General features: G+C 36.7%; 1 protein-coding gene across 1 annotated transcript in view; it reads right to left on the reverse strand.

Moving 5' to 3' along the window:
- Positions 1-15,062, reverse strand: part of CLYBL (citramalyl-CoA lyase) — a 1,241,399-nt gene that overhangs the window by 151,822 nt on the left and 1,074,515 nt on the right. Inside the window, exon 6 of the mRNA XM_053707813.1 lies at positions 2,719-2,812. Coding sequence (XP_053563788.1) covers positions 2,719-2,812 — 94 coding nt within the window. The remainder of the gene's footprint in view (positions 1-2,718; positions 2,813-15,062) is intronic.

The raw sequence follows: 15,062 nt of genomic DNA on the forward strand, positions 1-15,062 counted from the left end.
ACTTAAGTGCGTGAACTCTGTCCATAACCTCCTCATACGGAGTCTCTCTAGTGAGCGACTTTTCTAGTTCCTCGAACCAGAACCACGCTGCTGTAGTGACAGGAACAATGCACGAAATGGGTTGTAGAAGGTAACCCTGCTGTACAAAAATCTTTTTAAGCAAACCTTCCAATTTTTTATCCATAGGATCTTTGAAAGCACAACTATCCTCGATATGGATAGTAGTTCGCTTGTTTAGAGTAGAAACTGCCCCCTCGACCTTAGGGACTGTCTGCCATAAGTCCTTTCTGGGGTCGACCATAGGAAATAATTTCTTAAATATAGGGGGGGGGGAACAAAAGGTATGCCGGGCTTCTCCCACTCCTTATTCACTATATCCGCCACCCGCTTGGGTATAGGAAAAGCGTCGGGGTGCACCGGAACCTCTAGAAACTTGTCCATCTTGCATAATTTCTCTGGAATGACCAAGTTGTCACAATCATCTAGAGTAGATAACACCTCCTTAAGCAGTGCGCGGAGATGTTCTAATTTAAATTTAAATGTCACAACATCAGGTTCAGCTTGTTGAGAAATTTGTCCTGAATCTGAAATTTCCCCATCTGACAAAACCTCCCTCATGGCCACTTCAGATTGGTGTGAGGGTATGACAGAACAATTATCATCAGCGCCCTCCTGCTCTTCAGTGTTTAAAACAGAGCAATCGCGCTTTCTCTGATATGCAGGCATTTTGGATAAAATATTTGCTATGGAGTTATCCATTACAGCCGTCAATTGTTGCATGGTAATAAGCATTGGCGCGCTAGATGTACTAGGGGCCTCCTGCGTGGGCAAAACTGGTGTAGACACAGTAGGAGATGATGTAGTATCATGTCTACTCCCCTCATCTGAGGAATCATCTTGGGCAATTTCATTATCTGTGGCAGTACTGTCCTTACTTTGTTTGGACGCTATGGCACAATTATCACACAATTTTGAATGAGGAGACACATTGGCTTTCATACATATAGAACATAGCTTATCCGAAGGCACAGACATGTTAAACAGGCTTAAACTTGTCAATAAAGCGCAAAAAACGTTTTAAAACAAAACCGTTACTGTCTCTTTAAATTTTAAACAGAGCACACTTTATTACTGAATATGTGAAAAAGTATGAAGGAATTGTTCAAATGAAGAAATTACCAAAATTTCACCACAGTGTCTTAAAGCATTAAAAGTATTGCACACCAATTTTCAGAGCTTTAACCCTTAAAATAACGAAACCGGAGCCGGTTACAGATTTAACCCCTATACAGTCCCAGCTACAGCCTTTGCTGTGACTTTACCAAGCCCAGAGGGGAATACGATACCAAATGACGCCTTCTAGGAACTTTTCCAACTACTTTCAGGTCCTCACACATGCATCTGCATGTCTTGCTCTCAAAAACAACTGCGCAGTAATGGCGCAAAAATGAGGCTCAGCCTACAACTGGGAAGGCCCTCCCTGACTGGAAAAGGTGTCTAACATAGTGCCTGACGTTAAAAAACGTTCCCCAAGTTTATAAGTGTGAATTATCAGCATAAACATATATAAAATGTCCAAATAAAGCAATCGATTTAGCCTATAAAAGTGTCTACCAGTTTTATAGCCCATATTAAGCCCTTTATTCTGTTTGAAACTAAGAAAATGGCTTACCGGTCCCCATGAGGGGAAATGACAGCCTTCCAGCATTACACAGTCTTGTTAGAAATATGGCTAGTCATACCTTAAGCAGAAAAGTCTGCTAACTGTTTCCCCCAACTGAAGTTACTTCATCTCAACAGTCCTATGTGGAAACAGCAATCGATTTTAGTTACTGTCTGCTAAAATCATCTTCCTCTCACAAACAGAAATCTTCATCTTTTTCTGTTTCAAAGTAAATAGTACATACCAGCACTATTTTAAAATAACAAACTCTTGATAGTAGAATAAAAAAACTACATTTAAACACCACATACTCTTAACCATCTCCGTGGAGATGTTGCCTGTGCAACGGCAAAGAGAATTACTGGGGTGGGCGGAGCCTAGGAGGGACTATATGGCCAGCTTTGCTGGGACTCTTTGCCATTTCCTGTTGGGGAAGAGATATTTCCCACAAGTAAGGATGACGCCGTGGACCGGACACACCAATGTTGGAGAAAGGTTGTTTTTAGCTACCATTCAAGAAAAATACAGAAAGCCTAGGAATTTATAATTGAATGTTTTTCCCCAAAGCTACTTTGAGATACTTGATGTTGATTACATAATACTATATCAGTACAGGCAGTAACTCACAAAATAATCATCCTTTTCAAGCAGTGGGTAATGCCAGCAGCTACATTCTAAAGTACTCCCAATGCGCCATTTCAAGATATTATAGTTTTCAGATCTGGCAAAAAAGTCAGTAATATCTAAAGCTAATCAACCAATAACACCATCTATTTATGAGCATGTGTTTGTTTTTGTGTGTGTGTGTGTGACTTACAGATTTTGGCAATTACTAATAAAACGGCTGTGTCTTCTTGTCCTTCAAGATTAGAGTATCGTGTGATGTGACATTGATTCACTAGGAAGGCTGTGCAATAACAATACAATGCTATTGGTACAGACACTTACAACACAGCAAAAAAAAGCATGGTTAACTGAGCTTCTTCTTTAGTTTAAAGGAAACTGAAGATATTTAATCTGGGCATATTTCTTAGTATTAAAATAAGAAATCAAACCTATGCTTGCACGAAAATCCTCTGCTCCAAAGACAACTCCATCCAGCTGTAGACCAACTTTCGCACCTCTTAGTAAAGCTTCTTCACAAACTTCCTTTAGAAAAAATAAAGTCAATAATCATTAGATCATAGACAATATATTATATCACTTTTTTTTACTTTTTTTCTGGAGTGCCTGAAAGACAGACAAAGGCAACAATGCCAACAGTTATCAGCACATAATACAATTGCTTCAAACGTATAGTTACATATATGACAAAGTAGCAATGTCAATAATTTGCTATAAACATTATTTGAATGAACCTAATTTTTGTAAATGTTACTAAGTACATAAAATATATAATTTCTAGAGAATTTATCATTTAAAGCAAGGACCTCCAAGGTAGTATTTTCTGATATATTACCAGTGCCATGCTCTAACCTAGTAAGTCAAAAGGAGCTTAGGGCAGTTAATTCCTTTGACTTTTTAGAGCACTGGGCCAACTTTTCAGTTTGGTATAATATGTACAGGACGGATTGCACCTACATGGCATGGGTTCAGATGTATTTGAAAAAAAGATAGTAGCACAGAATATTTTAAACTAAGGAAGGGGGTGGGCCAGTCCAAACAGAATAAAACGGACTAATTAGACTGTGAATACGATACAACTGGAATATCTCAATGCATAGATGAAGGAAGGGTACACTTTACACACATTACAAAGTTTGGAGGAAAGAGCACCAAGTAGCAACAGAAAGCACATGAAGGTTAAGTGTCACGTTATTTAGTGCTTTCACTCAAGCGTAAACTTAGTTAGAAGTAGGGCTGGGCGATATGGGTGGGAAAAAAATTGTGATTTAATCACGATTTTCTTATAAATTACTAGAACACCCTAATTCTGCACACGTGACGGGTCTCTCCCACTGAGCACTCAGCGTTCCTGGGATGGTCCTGGGGAGGAGGGGCGGGGCACAGACTGGGAAGGAGGTTTGTAGCATGAGAGTGGCCCATCGGAATCTAGCACCGACACAACACCAGCTTTTTCATTACAGGCGGTGCTGTGGGATTAGGATACTTCCTGTTCTGTCACTACAGTTCCTGTGAGCCTCACGCCTTCACATCTGAGGGAAAATATTAACTTGTTCTAATGTTTAAAATGCACTAAGGTCCCTGGGAGGCAGCTTAGAAAATACTATTTCAAATTAAAACACAGTGCATAATAAAGCTGCTAAGTGATATATAAACAATGTATTACGTATGGCACTTGCTAACACTTCAATAAACACATGAGGTGCATTTTTATTTTCCATACATATACTTTATTAGCATTTTAGCCTCTCGGCTTCCTCCCAGGGACCTAAGTGCATTCTAAACATTAGAACAAGTTAATATTTTCCCTCAGATGTGAAGACGTGGGGCTTACAGGAAATGTAGTGACAGAACAGGAAGTATCATAATCCCACAGCACCGTCTGTAATGAAAAAGCCGGTGTTGTGTTGGTGCCAAATTCCGATGGGCCACTCTCATACTACAAACCTCCTTCCCAGTCTATGTCCCGCCACTCCTTCCCGGGGCCATCCGAGGAACGCTGACTGCTCAGAGGGAGAAACCCATCACTTGTGCGCTCAGGAGCTTCTTTTCAGTCGCCGCTAAGCCTGTTCACATGGGGTGAGTGATGTCACTTCTGGGCGGGGCTAAAAACCGCACACTCTGGCAGTTGATCGCGGTTTAAAACCGCATATGCAGTTAATCATGCAGCCCTAGTTAGAAGTAAACTTTTTTGCGAGTCAGGTGAGCATGTAATAGAAGTAGAAAGTTTGTGCACAAGTGAAATTTGACCCATGCTAACCAAATATTGTAACCAGGTTAACGTATTCTCCCCATAGAAGTCAATGGAAAGTGCAGAAGAAAAAAACTAACACCTATTGCTTGTGCGCTAACAGGAGTTATGAATATTTCACATTCTAATATTCCTCACTTAAAGAGCAATGTTATTTATGTATATACCTTTGCCCGTATATTTATTCCTATAGAAATATATATATAGATATATACAAATATATATTTAATAATAAAAATTAAAACATTTTCTATGTGAAGAACATAGGAATGTAAATTAAACATGATTCAAGTTTCATGATTTAGGTCTAACACGCTATTGGGATAACACACATGAAAAATTGCTAACTTCAATGCGGGTTCTTGAAATATAATAAATATTAAAAAATATTAATACAATTATTATACATACTGTACAAAAATGCTAAATATTCCATATATATATATATATATATATCCTGTAAGCAAAGAACATTGGAATGTGAAATAAGTACATTAAATATACATCCAAACACAAATATTCCATAAATATATGTATGTGTGTATGCATGTTTGCATGTGTATATATATATATATATTCATATATATGTATACTTTTTTTTACAGTATGTATATTTATAATAATTTTTATTACTATTTTTTAATATTTAATATTTCAATAACGCGCATTTAGGTTAGCAATTCTAAATGCACGTTAACCTGACACCGCACTAGACCTAAATCGCAAACCCCAATGCGTGTTACACATATTTTACTTTCCTATTTTCTATTTTACAAATGTAATTTGTATTATGAAATATAGATTTCTATATGATACTGTTAATGTAAAATAGATATCTATATATCTATAGGAATAAATATACATGTACATAGATATAGATGTATATGTAGATGTATTTACAATAAAAATTACATTATCTTCTAAGTAAAGAACATTGGAATGTGAAATAAGTACACTAAATATACAGTAAAATACAAATACTTTAATAGATCTGTACACACACATATATACATATATATATATATATATATATATATATATATATATATATATACATGCAAACATGCATACACACATACATATATTTAGAGATGTATATGTATGTATATATACAATATAGCCCTTTGCAGTCAAACACCTTGTCATATATATTATACCTTTTTTTTTTTTTTTAAACTTCTTTATTCAAAAATAAAATTTGCATGACATAAAAAGTACAGGATCAGACATTATTCATCTCAAATATAGACAGATTTGTTGCTGGTATATAAAGGACATGGAAACATCTTGCTACACCTATTATATATAAAGGACATGGCTTGAGATACAATAATCCACAATAAACAAAGTTGCTGTTTGATCAAGAGCACACCAAGCCTTAATATTAGTATTTCATATTGTTTGTAAAGATTCCTACCTGTTTGAATATTTTGGTAAAAAATAACCAGGTTTTGACGTTAGTAATCCAGACAGTTTGGATCATAGTAATATCCTTATTGCAGGGTCACCAGTGGTGTTAAACGTTGAGTTACATATCATTAAATGGTAGAAAGTAGGCTCCAGTTATATTATGTGCTTGGAGCGTTATATTTAAATAGATGATTTGCCTCACCTCTGTTTATGTTATGTTTGGGGGTACTTGTGGTTTTGTTTCCCATATGAAAGTTATATCATAAAAGACATCTAATCTATTAGTAGACATATAAAAATACTGTTCCAGAGACAAATTTGTTGTTATTTGTTGTATCCAAATTTGTATAGAAGGAACTTTATCTTATTTCCAGAGTCTTGGAATGAGTTGTTTTGCGCTATTTAAAATAGTATGGAATAGTTTAGCATGTAATTTCGAAGGTGGGTTTAGGAAGCACATTAAACAAAAATATCAGTGTAGACCAAGTTGTGATCAAACAGGTAGTTTACATGAATTCTGATTTCCTCCCAATAATCTCTAATTTTTGGACAATCCCACCAGATATGATAAAGTGAGCCTATTTGACCGCATTTCCTCCAACATTTGTCTGATGCCTGGGGGAATATGTGTTTTAGTCTTAGTGGTGTTAAATACCAGTGCATGAGGAGTTTATAGTTTGTTTCTAGCATTGTCGATGAGTGAGACGAATGAGAAATGGATTGGAAGACCGAGTTCCTATCAGTTCCTATCAGATTGTGTTAACTGCCACTTTTTGGTGTATGTTGGTTGCTTTTGATATTGTGGTGAAAGTAGTATTTTGTAAACTAAGGAAATTGAGTGTTTAAGCGGATTTGGTGTACTACATAGCGTTTCAAATGGAGTTTGTGGCCGGAAAAAATATGATTTGAATTTATGATGATGTAAAAAATGTGATAGTTGGTGGTAATGGTACCAGGTCTTAAAGGTGTCTTTACCTAGGTCTTGTATTTGTTCTAAAGGTAGGAGGTTAGAGCCATTGGTAGTCAAATATATGGGCATGAGTTTTTTAATATCTGTGATGTTTGAATTTAAGTGTTTCGTCCCTAACTATCTAATGTTTCTTTAATAATCAGAGACTGGTATATTGTATGTGGTCTAAGCTGTGGTGGCAGCCAACAAAGACTACCCATTTGAGGGAATTTGATTAAATCTTGTTCAATCGTAATCCACGTTTTGGTATAGGGGTTCCCGTGATGACACCAGTCTGTAATTCTCGTTAGGATGGTTGCAAATCTATAAGCTTGGAGGTCTGGGATACCCAATCCTCCCTGCTGTTTGGGAAGGTATAATGTCGTTCTAGCCATTCTCTATGGTTTTCTATTCCATATGTAAGATATTAATGTATTCTGTAGTTGTGGAATATAAGTTTTTGGCAGTAGAATGGGAACTGTTTGGAACACATGTAGTATTTTAGGAAGGAGGGTCATTTTGATGGCGCCAATTCTGCCCATCCATGATATTGGTTAAAGGAGCTAATCATTGGTTAATTGGTGGAATTCATGGATGAACTTTTTCGAAATTTAGTTTAAATAATTGAGAGGGATCAGGTGATAGATAAATACCCAAATATTTTAATGCAAGCGTAGATATTATAAAGGGGATCAATTTGGATAGTTGTGTTTTATCTTGTTGGGTCAAATGCAAAGGGAGGAGTTCTGATTTGTAAAAATGGATGGAATAGTTAGAGAGTTTCCCATATGTATCTAGAGCTAACATGGTGGGTAGTAGGGAAGTTATTGGATTTGATAAAAATAAAAGGAGGGCATCAGCAAATAAGGCTAATTTGTGTGACTGTGATTCTAAAGTGACTCTGTGAAAAAGAGGCTGTTGCCTAATGTGTATAGCTAATATTTCTATGGAGAGAACAAAATGTAAAGGGGAAAGGGGCAACCTTATCTTGTTCCATTTAAAATGGGAAAAGAATCTGAGAATATTCCATTAACTCAGATTTTAGCTGATGGTTGAGAGTATAGGGCAAATATTTTTACCAAAAATGTATTCGGAAATCCAAATTTCTGTAATGTGAGAAGTAGAAAAGTCCAGTCCAGCCTGTCGAAGGCCTTTTCCGCGTCCGTCGACAGGAGAACTGAAGGAATATAGTTCTTGGTAATGTAATGGATTAGATGTAAGCTTTTAACGGTGTTATCTCTTGCTTCCCTTCCCTGTACAAAGCCCGATTGATCTTGATGTATGATGTGGGGTAGTATAAGATTAGCTAATATTTTTGAATATAGTTTTAGATTTACGTTAAGCAATGAAATAGGCCTAAAATGAGCTGGTCGATCTGGAATTTTACTTATATGTGCTTCTAGCATGTTTTTCGGGATTGGGCTATCGGGATCTATATTCTGAAATAATACCAATAGATGTGGGCTGAGGAGGCCTTTAAAGGTTTTGTAATATGCTCCAGAAAAGCCATCTGGCCCTGGACTTATTCCAGGGGATAAGGATTTGATTGCCTCTTTGAGCTCATCAGGGTCTATTGGCTTAATAAGGGTTTCTTCCACTTCTGGAGTAATCTGATGTATTTGTAACATGTTGAGGAACTTCTGACAGTTTTCTTTATGATTAGGTTGGCATAATATTTTCTGAACATCTCTCCCATTGAAAGAGAGTCTTCTATACGTGTGCCATTTGGTTGGGCTAAATGGTTTATATAGTTCTTGGGCTAAATGGTTTATATAGGCTTTTTTTTTTTTTAAAGGGCTCTTGCAAGGAATTTTTCTTTTAGGAAAAAAGAGGCTTTTTGTGCTTTAATGTCTAGTAATGTGTTTAGTTCATGTCTACATTGAGTCAGATTCTGTAATGTAGAATAGTCTAGAGGATTTAGTTTGTGTAACTGGTCAAGTTGGCTAATTTGTTGTATTAGGTCTTGTTGTTGTTGTCTGAATATTTTAGATTTGTAAGCTTTAAATGTAATAATTTCCCCCCTAATTACACATTTGTGAGCTTCCCACTTTGTGCTTAAAGTGTCAGTAAACCTTAAAAATAATGTTATATAATTCTGCACATAGTGCAGAATTATATAACATTATATTAGTCAAACTTTATAAAACATAATATTCCCTTTTAATTTAAAAAAAACCCGGCTGTTTTACAGACCCACACTCTGTGCTCTTCTGAGCGGGTCTGTTTGTTTCACACAGCGCATCGGACCAGCTGTATAGTCACAGCCCAGCCCGACCGCGCCATAACACTAAGTGCAGCTCTCTCCTGCTCTGTCTGACAGCAGGAGCAAGCTGCACTGTGTATAATGGCGCGGTCGGGCCGGGCTGTGACTATATAGCTGGCCCGATGCGCTGTGTGAAACAAACAGACCCGCTCAGAAGTGCACAGAGAGCGGGTCTGTAAAACAGCCGTTTTTTTAAAAATTAAAAGGGAACATTATGTTTTATAAAGTTTGGCTAAAATAATGTTATATAATTCTGCACTATGTGCAGAATTATATAACATTATTTTTGAGGTTTACTATCCCTTTAAAGAGATATCTGGGGAGTCATTTTCCTGGAAATAATTGGTTATACATTTAGTTATTTGTTGTTTAGCTTGGGGGTCCGTTAGTAAGGTATCGTCAAGTTTCCATTGGAAGGGTTTTAAAGGTTTGGAGGGCCATTTAAATTTGTTGTGTACTGCTGAGTGGTCTGACCAAGTAGTGGGTATTAAGCGGGAGGAGTGTAACAATGATAACAAGTGGTCTACTAAAATATAGTCTAATCGCGAATAAGACTTGTTGGGATTAGAGAAAAAGGTGTAGTTTCTTTAAGTCGGGTTAAGTTGACGCCATGTGTCATGTAAGGTTAGTAGGTCAAGGTCTTGCCATATTCTTTTATGAAATTTACGTCTCAATTTGATAGTTTGGTTACAACTGTCCACGTGAGGGTTTAATGGAATATTAAAGTCTCCAGCTATTAGTAGGGCACCTTTATAAAATTGAATGATCAAATTTGTAATGTAGCGAAAGAAAGTGTTTTGGGAGGAGTTGAGGGCCATCACTCCTAGGTAGCGACCCTCTTTATCCATATCCACTTTTATCAATTGGAAGGTGATAGATCGATGCATTAAAATACTAACCTCATTTATCTTTTTAGTAGGGTGATAACTAAGATAGTGTGTTGGGTAATAGGGAGAAAAATACTTAGGTTTTGAAGATTTCTTAAAATGTGTTTCTTGGAACAACAATATATCATATTTACCGTGTTTATAGTCTTGCATTGCTCTAGAGCATTTCATTGTGGAATTAAATCCCTTAACGTTTTGTGTTAAGAAAGAAACTAGTTGTGGGGTTTTATCAGCCATTAGATCTATCAAGGGGGTAGCGATAATGTCCAAACAAATGGTTCCCTGACCCGGCAGCAATAATGTTTGTAAAAGTCTGTGTACCATTCCATGTGAATCAGTTGCAAGATATGAACAATAAAACATCAACAACAATACTGACAACAATTAAACAAAATATATCTGTCTAGAAAACATATAGATAACATTAGGGATAAAATAACATATACAATAACAGATAAACATTGGGGAATACCCTTTCTGAGGGTGAGAACCTGATCCCTTGAGTTTTAACTTATTTTTAGTTAACCTTTAGGGAAGATCATTTGAATTAAGTAAATAGTATCATGGATAAAGCCATTTCTGGAGGGGAGAGGGGGGGAACTTGGATAATTAAATTCCTCTCAGTGGAGGACTGCCACTTGCTTTTAAGCCTTCAAGTGGTGTAACAATTTTCTATTTTCTCACTGAACAGTGTATGCCCGTATAAGGTCTACAACATATCCTATGTGGAGCGTTATTACATGAAGTTATGTTATTGTTAGTATGAACATTTTCAAATGAATAATTTTATAACAATACAAAGATAACAGTTGGTATTATATAGAGCCTGATTCCATGATAGTCCCTTCTTGGTGTGGACATCTTCCATTAAAGTTCATGAATATAATCATGGTAGTAAGTGAGTCAAATATGTTGGAGCCTTGTCATTACAGTCTTGTAGAATGTCAAGTAGGAAGGAGTTTCTGAGATTTATCTCTCTTGAATGGAACAGATTGCCCATTTTCTCTCTGTGATTTGGAGATATCATGACATGACATAGTTTGGTCTGATGATGAAGGTTTGTTCATTGGGGGGGTCAATTTGGAGGTTATTGCAGAAATCTTTTGCATCTTCAGGATTTTTACATGTTACTCGTTACCCATCTCGACCACTATTATAGAGCATGGGAAACCCCATCTGTAGGCTATTGACTTGGACCTGAGATGTGAGGTCAAAAACTGGAATTCTTTTCATCTTATTAGTGCACGTGGTGCTAAATCTGGGTAAATTTGTATTGATTTTTCTTGAAATCTTATTGTTTTATGCTTTCTTGAGTGTTGCAGCACTTCTTTTTGTTTGTAATCCTTGAAGCGTATAATGACATCCCTTGGATTTTCATTTTCAGAAGGCTTGGGTCTTAAAGCTCTGTGAGCTCTATCCAAGGAGATTGGTAGTTAAAACTCAGCTCCTTTGAGATATGAGAACAGTTCTGCTAGGTAAATAGATAAGGAGACTGAGGGTACCGTTTCTGGGATGCATCGTATTCTTAAATTGCATCTGCGTTCCCTATTTTCAAAATCTTCAAGCTTGTCATGTAATTGCATAATTGCCGATTCCTGACCTTCAATCATCTGTTGCATAGTAGATATCTCATTTTGGTTAGCTTTTACTTCTTCTTCAATAAAGTTCACTTTATTACCCAATTCTGTGATTTCTTTGCAAAAGTTGGCTATTTCCTCTTTTATGCAGGAACACACTTGTGTTATTAAAGATGTAAAGTCATTTTTTGATGGTAGAGATTCCAGAAGTGTTTTCGATATCTGGATAGGTTCATCAGTATCTTCTTCTTCTGGGTCCGATATGGGGGATGAAAGCCTTGAAGCTGACTATAAATTTGTGCTGGTGTTGTTGGTTTTGAATTCTGTAAGTTTAAAAAAGCAATCTCTTCTAGGAGTAGAGCCTGGTAGCGTTTTTCATTAGTTTATCCACCTTAGTAAGTCTTTTTGGAGACATGTTGAGATGAATGTTTAAGCAAAGTCCCTTCAGAGCTTGATGTTACGTTCCTCCTTTTCTCTGCACAGATGAGAAATGTAGGTTTATGGTTCAGTTCACAAAAAAGAACCAAGTAAAAGCGATTTCTCAGAATGAAACTTTTAGAAACATAGAAACATAGATATTGATGGCAGATAAGAGCCATAGGCCCAGCAAGTCTGCCCGACCTTACCTAACAGTATAAACTTATCTAGTTCGTAGGGTAGCCCTATGCTTGTCCCATGCATTTTAAAGTCCCCCACAGTGTTTGTTGCTACTACCTCTTGAGGAAGTTTATTCCATAAATCAATCACTCTTTCTGTAAAGAAGTGCTTCTTCAAATTACTCCTGAATCTACTACCCTTTAGCTTGAGCTCATGACCCCTTGTTCTTGAATTTTCCATTTTATGTAAAATACCCACAGCCTCAGTTTTACTAAACCCTTTAATGTACTTAAAAGTTGCTATCATATCACCTCTTTCCCTTCTCTCCTCTAAGCTATACATATTTAGGTCATTGAGCCTGTCCTGGTAAGTTTTATTTTTTAGACCATGTACCATTTTGGTAGCCCTCCTTTGCACAGATTCAAGTTTGTTAATATCCTTCTGAAGATATGGCCTCCAGAACTGCACACAATACTCAAGATGAGGCCTAACTAATGATCTATAAAGTGGCATAAGAACCTTACTATTTCTGCTGCAAATACCTCTACCAATACATCCAAGCATTCTGCTAGCCTTACTTGCTGCATTACTACATTGTTTACTAAGTTTTAAATCATCTGAAATAATAATTCCCAAGTCCTGTTCCTCGTCTGTAACAGTTAGTAAAGTGTCATTGAGTCTGTAATTAACATTTGGATTTTTCTTCCCTAAATGCATTATTTTACACTTTGCTGTGTTAAACTTTAGATCCCAGTCGTTTGTCCAATCCTCCAATTGTTGTATATCACTTCTCATTTTGTCTACCCCCCCCTGGAACATCCACTCTGTTGCAAATTTTTGTATCATCTGCAAAGAGACATACTTTCCCCTGTAGCCCTTTGCTGATATTGCAGATAAATATGTTAAACAAAACAGGCCCCAGAACTGACCCCTGAGGAACACCACTAGTAACAGCCCCCTCTGCTGAATGAACTCCATTTACTAAGACACTTTGTTTTCTGTCCTTAAGCCAGCATTCCACCCAGTTCACAATTTTTGAATCTAGACCAAGGAGATATAGTTTGTGAATAAGTTTATTGTGTGGGACGGTGTCAAATGCTTTGCTGAAATCTAGATATGCTACATCAACTGCTCCTCCCTTGTCTAATACTTTTGTTACATAATCAAAGAAGTCAATTAGATTAGTCTGACATGATCTCCCTGAAGTAAAACCATGCTGATTTTGGTCCTCTAAATTGTTTGTCTTTATGTAAGTCATAATTCTTTCTTTTAAGAGGCTTTCCATTAATTTCCCTACTACTGCTTTCAGTATATGGTTATATTTTCCTTTTTTAGTGCTTTCATATATGGTTATATTTTCCTTTTTTTTAGTTGGTTATCTTGATATGTCCTGATTAGTAATGTATCAGGTATTTTTGTATAGATATAGAGAGTTATATGTAGATTTATGTTATACTCTGATATCCACTATGCAAGATTATATCAGCTGCGTAACAGAAGGGTTGAAAATAGAGTGCCTTCTTTTTGCTTATCAGATAGATAACTGTTGGAGATATGCAGCAGAACACTTTCAATTCTATCTAAAGGGGATATACATCAGGATCCTTCTGACATCTTGTAGTATATATTTATCTTGTGTTTAATGTTTTCCCCCATGAGGTATGGAGAGTAAATTGTGAAATGTATTCTGTTACATCTGTGTGTGCTAGCGGTATGCTTTTATACTAGTGTATTTGCATGGATTGATCTCACCATGTCAGTAGGTTTATCTTCATACTGCTGGTGATGTAGTTCTTTCTAGCGGAGGTCTGATGAGGTCTGTTATACAGCTTGCGGCAGATTTGGAGCTTCACTTGCGTCTTGGAGTTGCGGCCATTATCGTAGGCCCCATTGAGGCCTCCAGATATGACAGTCCTAAATTAGTGGATTACTTCCTTCCGATGCACGGAACCTGTGTTCACATGTCCCTAGTACACATATCCACAGTTTGGAGTATGGGCTAGGTAATTTATCCTCCGTTTATGTGCTTTGTAGGGATCCAGTTCACAGAGCTCACTCGGTGTGCAGTCATTTATTTTGCTGGTTGGCTCTGCCCTCAAACAATATACCTTTTAACCCTTATAACTTTTTTTTTATATATTAATATGAATATTTTTTTTAGCAGATAGTGTTTATATAAGTGTAACTGTAATTTTGAAAGTATTTATATACAGGATGAGCAATTTTCGTCACTCATAAAATGACAAAAAAAAACCACGATATTGCTTTCACGCAAAAGGTAGCGTGCCACTTGTAATCTAGCCCTAAATGTATGCTTCTTTAAATACAAGAAACACAACAGGTAAAATGAGGGATCTGTGGCTCTTAGCAACAGAAAAGGAATATGATATTATCAGCATAACTTATATATTGCTTATATATTGCTGATGCCCTATCGTGGGGATCATCCGCAAATCCTCCTCTCCAGCAAGGGCTTGCTTCTTCTTTGTGAAGAAGAAGGGTGACGAGTTAAGACAATGTATCGAAATAGGGGTCTTAATCGTCTTGCCATTAAAAATGCTTACCCTATTCCGCTCATCACAGAACTCTTTCACTGCCTCAAGAGTGCTACGTTCTTTTCTAAACTTAATCTTAGAGGTGCTTAAAATCTCGTTAGGATCAAAGAGAGCCACAAATGGAAAACAGCATTTAACACCAGGAGCAGGCACTATGAATATATTATAATGGTCTTTGACCTATGCAATGCTCCTGCTGTTTTCCAGGAATTTATTAATGATGTCCTACGAGATATGTTGCAACAGCATGTTGTGGTGTACTTAGATGACATCTTCATACACTCAC

The sequence above is a fragment of the Bombina bombina genome, chromosome 3, assembly GCF_027579735.1.
Source record: "Bombina bombina isolate aBomBom1 chromosome 3, aBomBom1.pri, whole genome shotgun sequence".
Lineage (NCBI taxonomy): Eukaryota > Metazoa > Chordata > Amphibia > Anura > Bombinatoridae > Bombina > Bombina bombina.